The 9,902-nt window shown below is 36.3% G+C and overlaps 2 protein-coding genes across 4 annotated transcripts in view; one reads left to right on the top strand and one right to left on the bottom strand.

The window, feature by feature from the left end:
* The window catches only part of LOC117102249 (probable ATP-dependent RNA helicase DDX58), a 12,614-nt gene extending 11,328 nt beyond the window's left edge, over nucleotides 1–1,286 (bottom strand). Inside the window, exon 1 of the mRNA XM_033242472.1 lies at nucleotides 891–1,286. Within this exon, the coding sequence (XP_033098363.1) occupies nucleotides 891–999 (109 nt within the window). The 5' untranslated portion in view covers nucleotides 1,000–1,286. The remainder of the gene's footprint in view (nucleotides 1–890) is intronic.
* A 6,015-nt stretch (nucleotides 1,287–7,301) lies between these two features.
* On the top strand, nucleotides 7,302–9,701 carry LOC117102285 (methylated-DNA--protein-cysteine methyltransferase-like). Of its 3 annotated transcripts, none has more exons than XM_033242534.1 (4): nucleotides 7,302–7,456; nucleotides 7,876–8,020; nucleotides 8,886–9,031; nucleotides 9,331–9,701. In XM_033242534.1, exons 2-4 carry the CDS (start codon nucleotides 7,896–7,898, stop codon nucleotides 9,591–9,593), a joined length of 534 nt encoding a protein of 177 aa, XP_033098425.1. In that variant the 5' UTR covers nucleotides 7,302–7,456; nucleotides 7,876–7,895; the 3' UTR covers nucleotides 9,594–9,701. The 3 variants fall into 3 exon arrangements, with proteins under 3 accessions (XP_033098425.1, XP_033098423.1, XP_033098424.1); XM_033242532.1 differs by having other exon boundaries at nucleotides 7,302–7,503; nucleotides 7,873–8,020; XM_033242533.1 differs by having other exon boundaries at nucleotides 7,302–7,592; nucleotides 7,873–8,020.
* The last annotated feature ends 201 nt before the right edge of the window (nucleotides 9,702–9,902 follow it).

Here is a 9,902-nt window from a genome sequence, read left to right as displayed (position 1 = left end):
GTGTATAAGAGAGACTATATATATATATATATATATATATATATATCATGATATGATAGAGATAAACTCTAAATCGTGTTTTGCGGTAATGCTAATAATTTTATTTTGTTTTTGGATAACTCGTCTTGTCAAATACTTACGAAAAGAGGGCGTATCAAGTTGATCTCTGTTTTTCTGTTATTTTACATGCATCAAGTACTAGTGTTGTCTAACTACAAATGCGCATGTGTGATGATTATGATTTGGGAAAATTAGTGTATATATACATTAAATTGCATATTACCCTTTATTTTTATATTTCAACTTAATTAAATAAATTGCAATGTATGTAAGTTATTATTATTAGTATTTTACATGGAGTTTTAATTAATTTAATAATTTAAAAAAATTATTGTATAAAATTATTATTATTTAATTTTTCTTCTTAATTTGATTTCTTTATTTGTGTATTCTTTGTTTAACTTTGCACTGTTTGTTTTCTGAATGTATTGCTGTCGATTGCAATAAAGAAAGAATAAAGAATGAGTGTGAATAATTACAATAAGTATATATAGGCCTAATATATAGGGCCTAAATATATTTATACACTACTATTATACAGAACAGTATATCTGTAAAATGTTTTCTTAAGATTTAACATCAAGATTTTTACAATACAATGACATCTTTACAATACAATGAAAAAAATATTATTACACTTTCATGAAATTAGGGATTGGAAGAATGTAAACACAGATACTGTACCCCCACTGAATCCTCCCCAGCCAAAGAATACTATAAGTATAATTGTATTTATATAGTAGGCCTATTCACATTAGTACTGCATTTGTCTATAAAAAACGTTGGCTGCATGTGTTTGTAGCTTCGGTAAATACAGTAGGCCTACTCACCAATTACTGTAACGCCACGCAAAAGACTCAAAAAACTACTAGTCGTGTTCAAATTTTCACGTAAGTACGGTCTGAAGACGACTGTAAGCAACTTGCGTTCTTCGTCCATATTCCTCGACTAATATATATTGCGTTGTGTAAGGATTTTGTTATTCTGCTCTTCGTGAAACTGGTTAGCAGAGTAGAGTAGTACTACTTTCAGTACGCTAGCATCAACACTGTTATATAGGCTTATGCATTCACGGAATTTCCAGAGAAAATTTTTATCAATTACTGACTCATGTGGAAAATCCCCGGTACACGATTTGCAACCCACCCTTAGTAACAGTAATGTTAAATGTGCTAAACAAAAGTTAGTATTTAATTATTCTATGTTAGTCAAACATTAATCATAAAACGTACATGTAAAACTGTAAGACAGGATATTTAACATGCCAGGCCTATGGTCGACGCGGTACATTGGAAATGATGTAATAGGTATAGGTCACTTTATCACCGTGACAACACATGTCGTCATAAGGCCAGTTATGTTATCATTGAATACACAATGACACGTACACACACGTACACACACCTACCACACACACAAAGTACGTAACACCTGTATATAATGTGATTGATTTTTGGTTTATTTTTTGAAAAATGAAAAGGATATTTCATTACGGTAATGGCGCACCAGCACTTAACTGACGGGGGGGGGGGGGGGGGACTGCCAGTAGGGGTAATGGATAGACTTCTTTGAGAATTAATGCTGTTCCCTGTGCAAAGACTGTGAAATCCATTGCTTCCAATCAGATTTGAATTCAACTAGCCCAGAGGCCGTTTGCATAGAAAAAATAGGCCTGTCGTATTTTTATCCATTTAGTTATTTGCGTATGTAATTAGCGTTACGGCCTGAGACATACTAATAGGCCTATATGATTAAACGTCAATACAGGACATTGTGTATTGGGTCAAATTTACTCTGTCGCAGATTCGAAAACGTCCGACCACCACGTGAAATATCTCTTTCGATCTTTCTTGATTCAACATGGGCGGATCCAGCTTTTGAAAAGGGGCGAATGCAATTAAATAATTTGGAGTGGAAGTGGGTTCAAGTACCGGTAGATGCTCAGAAATACGCATTTTCGCATTATGCGAAGTGTGTTAATAACATGCATGATAAAAATATAATTATGATGAGCATGATGATGGTGTTAATGATGATTAAAATAGGTGGCGCGCAGTGGTTGGCTCCAGAAATTTGGCGATAGGGGGTCCGACATCGGGGTCTGAGCCAAGGCTTCAGTCTCGGTCAGGGTCCCGGAATAAAAAAAATATGGAAAGGGTTCATGGGGAGAGTTTTTGTGGCTTTGGCTTTAGGCTATTTATTTTATGGCTTTATTGGCAATAAAAAATAAAAGGCCCTACAAAACAAATCGACTTGATAATTCGGTAAACCAATTTAAGTAGTTTCTTCTCGTATCAAAATTAGGCCTTTACACCCAGAGCAAAAGTAGCAATTAGAAACACAGGCAGGACTGGCGGCTGGGGAAATAGCCACCCGGCCCCAGGAGTAGTTCAGGGGCACCGAAGAAAACAAAATACAGTTAGCAGCTCTGAATGCGTATTTCTACAATGTGTCGTCTGACAATCTCCGACCAGCAGTGGCAGCGCTAGGGCGGGGGCGGGAAGGGGCTTTTCCCCATAATTTTCGGCGAGCACAGCAAGCAATCATTAAGCTGAAAGAAATAGAAAAAAAAAAATTTAGACAGCAATAATATCACAAATTTACTAACGCTCGACCAGTACGCACGTCTTAATAGGCCTATACAGCGTCCTCTGTCGATAGACAAACAATCTAGCTAAACAGTGGAATAATTAACTGTAAAGGAAAGGAATTCTTAAATCGTTTTGTTAGTCACAAATTTTTCTAAAAATACCATTGAGTGTTTTTGGCTGTTTGGCTACTTGATTTAAATCTTTACTTTCGGTTTTGACGTTGGTTTTTCCAAGCCATTATACAACAAATGACACGATGTCTTACTTCCACCATTGCTAGTAGGAATCTATGATTGGCGCGTCTAGTTAGTAGTATAAGGATAAATACACAGGGGAGGGGAAGAAGGGATCCTCCCACCCGCTGCAGCCACCGCTGCTTTGTAGGTCGGTGGGGGTGATAGTGTATTTTTTCTTTTTGCTTATAATTAAATTCTCTGTGGAGAGAACGCCACAAATTTTCCGCGACCACTACCGGTTTATGGCATTAAGCCTACATTACTTGACTATTTCAATCAATGTTACAGTCACAGAGCGCCAAGCATGAAAAAAGCCAATGAGGTACATTATTCCATTCTCGTCGTAGAAGACGGGTAACCTTATTAGACCCAGAGGCAACTAGAGTGACATAAGGTGTGTGTGACAATGCATAATAGGGAGCTTCGATTGCACGACGACGGTAGGACGTAGAACGAATGACGTCAATAAAAGTACGTATGGGAGAACGTTAAGGTCACTTTGTCGTGTAGATTCTGGAACGCAATTTGGCAATTAGAACCCAGGTAGGACGGTCACGCTTGAGTGATTCCGTCCTATCGTCGCGTCCGGTCCTCGCACAAATCAAAAGCTTCCTAAATAAAAGAGCATAGGGCACATTTAGGTGCACGGCAGTGGCGGATCCGGGGGGAGGGGGTCCAAGGAACCCCCTCTGTGAAGAAACGTAACAAAATACAACTGGGTCCTGGCTTACAAAAGGCATGCTAACTTACCTAGGCATAGGTTGAAAGATCAGACAAACTAGGCTTAGCCCAACTATCTAGTTTTCAATTAAATAAATTATACGGTACACACTGTTTTTGGTTCGCCGTCGTAATAATTTATGTACGAAAGTGCGTTCTTCAGGCCTATTGGTTCATCGATCCATGGAAGAAAGACTACATATCTAACTACTCAATGTTGTTATATAATAATATATTGACTGTCTTTGATTTTTTCCTATATGCAGGCCTAAAGAATGAGATAAAATTATCTGACCTTTTTTTCAAGAGGGGGAAAACCTTGAATTTTGAAGAACTTAAAGATCATTAAACGACTTCTCAGAAGTCAGGAAAACTCATTTCCGGCCATCTAGGAATCAAAATTTTCCCGAGGGGAGGACCCCCTTTCATTTGGGGTTTTTTTGGAAACATTTTGAACCCCCTCTTTTAAATTCTGTATCCGCCCCTGCACAGAGTGTTGAAAATGGACCCTAGAAAAATTCAGTTTGTTACGAAACGAGACGAAAACCAGGGAAAGCCAGCTCATGATCATGATTGTACTGAATGTGGGTGCGGAACATTTGAGTTTAATAGGTGTGGTTTGGGAAGGGGACTTGCTTAATCTTGCATGCCCATCTTCAATTTTTTTAGTAGAATTTTGGACACGGACACAGGTTGGGGAGAATTAGTCATAGTTGTTGTAGACTACGTATTGTTACACTTTTAAAGTAGGTTTGGGTATAGGCCTAACATGTTGACAGTACTTATAGCAAGACTGTTTAAAAGATTATCTTCAATATGTATTATGATTTATTCAAAATTCTTTTCAGAAATCTTTGTCGCTATTACTTGAGGGCGATTCATCTGTTAATCTCTCATTCGCAGTTTGTCGAGAACCGGTCTTGATGATCTAGCTGTGCATGGACAAAATAGCGTGAAATAGGCTATTATGTTGCGCCGATTAGACTTAGCAGAAATTTCAAGAAAGGCTTATATGGAATTCCCAAAACCTTTAAATAAAACGACTGAGCAACATAATGATTGATAAAACATCAGGCGACCAAATTTTTACGTCGTGGGGTTTAAGCACTGATCTCTACCTCTGACGATTAGTGCCAACACATTTTCACAAAAACGTGATGCAATAATGACAGAATGATTATTATTGTTTGTTTTCGGTAAATATTTCAGCCGCTCCAAATTTCTTTCCTATTCTTCTTTATTCCTATGCTTCTTCCATAATTTCGTTAAATTAAATTTATTTTACTAAATAACATCTTTACGTTAAATTTATATATTTTACTAAATAACATGCTTACGTATAATGTATACATGTATAATGTGTGTGTATGTGTGTATGTGTGTACATGTATGTGTGTGTATGTATGTATGTGTATATATATGCATATATATGTATGTATATATATATATCTATGTATATGTTTGTATATATATATATATATATAATGTATATAATAATAATAATGATGATGATGATGATGATGATAATAATAATAATAATGATATGAATATATCAATTCGATACATTCTAAAGTCGGAGGTATGTCCTGGTCCCGACCCTTTAACGTCACTATTGGATAGGCTTATCTTTATAAGACTTCTACGAATGGATACCTTGTTCAAAGCAAGAAATCAAGTTGTCTTTACCCAGTACGGTACCGCTCGTACATTTTATTCGTGTGGAAAATTTGTAACCTATACTATTATAGTAGAAATCAGTGGCCTTTAAGTGAAACACTGTGAAGAGAAGCGTATCGAATTCAGGATTTGAGATCCCGAAAAATTTCCCTCCACTACTTATCATAAGTTACACATTTGTGTATTCTTTGTTAACTTTGCACTGTTTGTATTTTGAATGTATTGCTATCGTTGTTTTCAAAATTGAAATAAAGAAAGAATAAAGAATGAGTGTGAATAATTCGTCGCTCACATCACGAACTAACACAATTAAATTCAATTGTGTTAGTTCGTGAAATCAAAAAAGCGCGTCAAAATACGCGCTGTTGTCGTTAAGGACTTTTTGTGTGGTAAAGAATACAAAATTGCTTGACAACCAATACGCGCTCGTTTTGACGCGCTACTGTGATTTCACGAACTAACACAATCTACAGTACTTTGATTGTGTTAGTTCGTGATGTGAGCGACGAATTATAATATGCTTGAATCGGATTCGAATTCACAACCAGGCCTCAATGGCCTAGTTGGTCGGGGTAAGGCGTCTGTATAGACAGCAGAAATTCCCAGGTTCGAATCCCGGTTTGGGCACCTATTTGTTCATACTCGCAGATTCCTCTGAGATAGGCAAATGGGATTTTTCTCTGGCATTGCGCAATGTATATATTTGCGCAATGTATATACTATTAAAGCATAGTAACTTTGGTATGGAGAAATACCTTTACTGGGGATAAATAATTAAAATAGTATATATAGGCCTATAGGACATAAATATATTTATAAATTACTATATACGGAACAGTATACCTGTAAAGTGTTTCCTTAAGATTTAACATCAAGATTTTTACAATACAATGAAATTTTTACTATACAATGAAACAAATATCACTACACTTTCACGAAATTAGGAATTGGAAGAATGTAAACACAGCTACTGCACCCAACTGAATCCTCCCCAGCCAAAGAGTACTATAAATATAATTGTATTTATATAGTAGGCCTATTCACATTAGTAGGCCTGCTGCATTTGTCTATAAAAAGCGTGGGCTGCATGTTATTGCAGCTTTGGTAAATACAGTACTGTACTCACCAATTACTGTAACGACACGCAAATGACTCAGAAAACTGCTAGTCATGTTCAGATTTTCACGTAAGTACGGTCTGAAGACGACTGTAAGCAACTCGCGTTCTTCGTCCATATTCCACGATTAATATATAATGCGTTGTGTAAGGATTTTGTTATTCTGCTCTTCGTGAATCTGGTTAGCAGAGTAGTAGTACAGTACTACTTTCAATACGCTGGCATCAACACTGCTATATAGGCTTATGCATTCACGGAATTTCCAGAGAAAATTTTCATCATTTACTGACTCATGTGGAAAATCCCCGGTACACGATTTGCAACCCACCCTTAGTAACAGTAATGTTAAATGTGCTAAGCAAAAGTTAGTATTTAATTCTTCTATGTTAGTCAAACATTAATCATAAAACATGTAAAACTGTAAGACAGGATATTAAAAAAATAAAAAAATAAAAAAAATAATAATGATATGAATATATCAATTCGATACATAATTACATATTCTAACTGGACTATACCCAGGACTATGTATACATTGTGCCTGTATTTAACATATTTCAATCTTTGTCAATCTGAAGTCGGGGGTATGTCCTGGTCCCGACCCTTTTTATTCGTGTGGGAAATTTGTAACCTATACTATTATAGTAGAAATCAGTGGCCTTTAAGTGAAACACTGTGAAGAGAAGCGTATCGAATTCAGGATTTGAGATCCCGAAAAATTTCCCTCCACTACTTATCATAAGTTACACATGGCTCACAATAGCCTAAGTTCCAGGCCTTATTCAGTTACTCGGTGAAAATTATGTGGAAAATAATCTCTTTAATGCGCTCAATACCAAATTAATTTGGCGTCCAATACTGTATTACTTTTTTATTCGTTGATGGCGCTGTCCAGAAAGAGGGGGGAATAATAAGTTCGCACATGATGACATGTGTAGTGTTGTTGTAGACCTACACGTACGTACAGACTTCCATCTGTCTACTAGCTAGGCGTGTGTTCTTTGGTACAGACGAGTTGTCAAATAGTTATTAATTAACGCCTGTTGTAAACGGTTAGTTACCTCCAAAACAGCATCAGTATATATACAGTCGGTAGGCCTAGGTGAGTAGCATCCGACGTCGCCCACTCCTCTATCTACAACACACATTGAGACGGGATTAGAGTGGCACCAGCAGTGTAGTAGTCTAGTAGTAGGTATCATCATCCATGCTTCCACATAGCCTATGCTTTCTTCCTTTTTATCTCGTACTCAGTGTTGTGTCATAAAGGCTATAATACGATTGACAATATTAAGTGCAGAGGGGTGCTGATTCGTGGGAAGGATGAGGAGGATGAGGATGGGATGGAGGCATTCAGATACTACAGTACAGTCGAGCAGATTGACATGGCTGACATTAATATTTTAAGTTTTGTTTAATTTGTGTTTAAAAAGTGACACAATTTCATTCTGCTTTTATAATTCTATAACAGTTCCAACAGTGTCCAAATCTATCATGGCGACATGCAAGTTAGCTGTTACGACTCTTGGTACGCCAATTGGCCGGGTGTTGATAAAAGCCTGCAGTGCTGGGGTCCATGAGATCAACCTCACAGAAACCACAGAACTCAACAACAACAAGTATGTAATGTGATCAAGGGAACATCCTAGGAGTTTCTTCCCCGGAACATCCTAGGAGTTTCTTCCCGGAATGGGGATAAGCACCTAAGCACCAGTTAAGAAGAGCCAATGGGACGAGGCGGATAGTTTAGTAGAGGATTTCCTTTCCCTAGTTCAGAGGATATACACCTGAAAACTCCCTAAGTTTTTATATCTAATCAAAATTTAACACATTTTTTGCTGGCTGGGAAGGGGGAAAGGGTGGGGAAGTGGGTATAGCTCTTTTACCACTTTTGGATCCTCCATTTAAGATGAACGATGTTAAATTAAATGTCAATTTCTTCATTTTGTTTTCTGATTCTATGTATGTGTGGTGCAAGCTTCTTTTATTATTACTGAATCTGTACATCTACACATACAGTACAGTAAGTTACATTATATACAATATTTTGGATTGGATATATTGTTTATTAAAGATAAAGCTTAACATTAATAAATACTAAATAAACCATTGTTATTTTTGTTCAACTCCTTAGTTCCTACTTTATGTTCAGTTTTATAAGCATTTAAAATACTGTATTACTTGTATATTGTATTGCCTGTACTTAACACCGGAATTTTAATTGTTATACCGCCACTGTAACTGTATAGGGGCCTATTAACATTTATTTATTGTTTCTTTATTCTTGGTATGGTGTGAATGAATCTACTCTTGTATGTTATATTAATTTATCAATCTGTTTTAGAAATCGAGGCCCATCGATTTTGCTTCAGGAAATGAGAAAATTTTCTGAAAAATGCACACCAATTTCAACTTATGACTTAAATGACCATCTGTTAATTCATTACTTTTGAAATAATATATATTTTTTTAACATTTTAACAGCTCAGTTGTGATGATTATTGATGGAAAAAATGATTCTAACGATGTGATGGCAGCAACTGTTAATTGGCTCAAGACTTACTTCACAGATCTTCCTAAAGCTAGGAAAATGTCACTCCCAGCATTACATCTTCCAGACAAAAATCCAGGTAACATGAAATATACTAAAATTTGTAGCATATCCAAGAATATTGACATGGGAGTTATAAGGGAAGGGGAAATGTTTAGTATGGGTCTGATGTTTTCAATTTAAATATTTATCTTGCCTTATTCCTATAATCTGGAACACCCTGTTGCAGGGCGCACTACCAGTAAACTCACGCAGACAGTGATCATTAAGAGGTTGCCAAATATTTTCTCTAGTCTTGCACACTATAAATACTATTTCTGCATGGTAATTAATTACTGTAATGCTGAATTTTGACTTTTATTTACATTATTTTCTTAGATTCCTTTCACTATAAAGTGTGGATGACACTTCAAAATGATGTTCCCTGTGGTGAAACAGTCACTTACGGCAAGCTAGCTGAACTCTCTGGTAATGCCAAGGCTAGCAGAGCAGTGGGCGGAGCTATGCGGACAAATCCGACCCCTTTGATAGTGCCATGTCACCGTGTGACGAAAAGCGATGGTACCTTAGGCAAATACATGTCTGGGAAGGGGGATGTTATCAAACGCTGGCTTCTTGAACATGAAGGGGCTCAGGTCTAGTAAAGATAGCATGTAGCTGTTTTTGTAATAAAGCTAAAAAAAAAAAAAAAATTTGTTAATTGCTTACATGGTACTGTCTAATTTACCATATTAAACATGTAAAGAAAATAGTACAAAATTATTTTTGTTTGATGTGGATTATTCTTCATGTTACTAAGTTCCCTTTCTATATTTTCTGTTTTGTTACATTACATGCCTGCCTAAATCTAATTGTAAAAACAAGTACTGTAGGTAAATAATGTTTTTATTTTTGCAATGGAAAGACTTTTTTCATTGTAAGAAGGATGGACTGTTCATTTCACCTCTTTT

This window comes from Anneissia japonica, unplaced genomic scaffold (assembly GCF_011630105.1).
Source record: "Anneissia japonica isolate Jap-2015-1 unplaced genomic scaffold, ASM1163010v1 scaffold165_len1371125_cov188, whole genome shotgun sequence".
Taxonomy (NCBI): Eukaryota; Metazoa; Echinodermata; class Crinoidea; order Comatulida; family Comatulidae; genus Anneissia; species Anneissia japonica.
The sequence above is the reverse complement of the archived record's forward strand: the minus strand, read 5'-3'. Positions and strand labels throughout refer to the sequence as shown.

Excerpts from the sequence above, each read along its gene's own strand:
- LOC117102285 (XM_033242534.1), top strand. The coding sequence starts at position 7,896 with ATGGCGACATGCAAGTTAGCTGTTACGACTCTTGGTACGCCAATTGGC. Across the intron at positions 8,021-8,885 it reads ACAGAACTCAACAACAACAA|CTCAGTTGTGATGATTATTG; the intron begins GTATGTAATGTG and ends ACATTTTAACAG. Across the intron at positions 9,032-9,330 it reads TCTTCCAGACAAAAATCCAG|ATTCCTTTCACTATAAAGTG; the intron begins GTAACATGAAAT and ends TTATTTTCTTAG.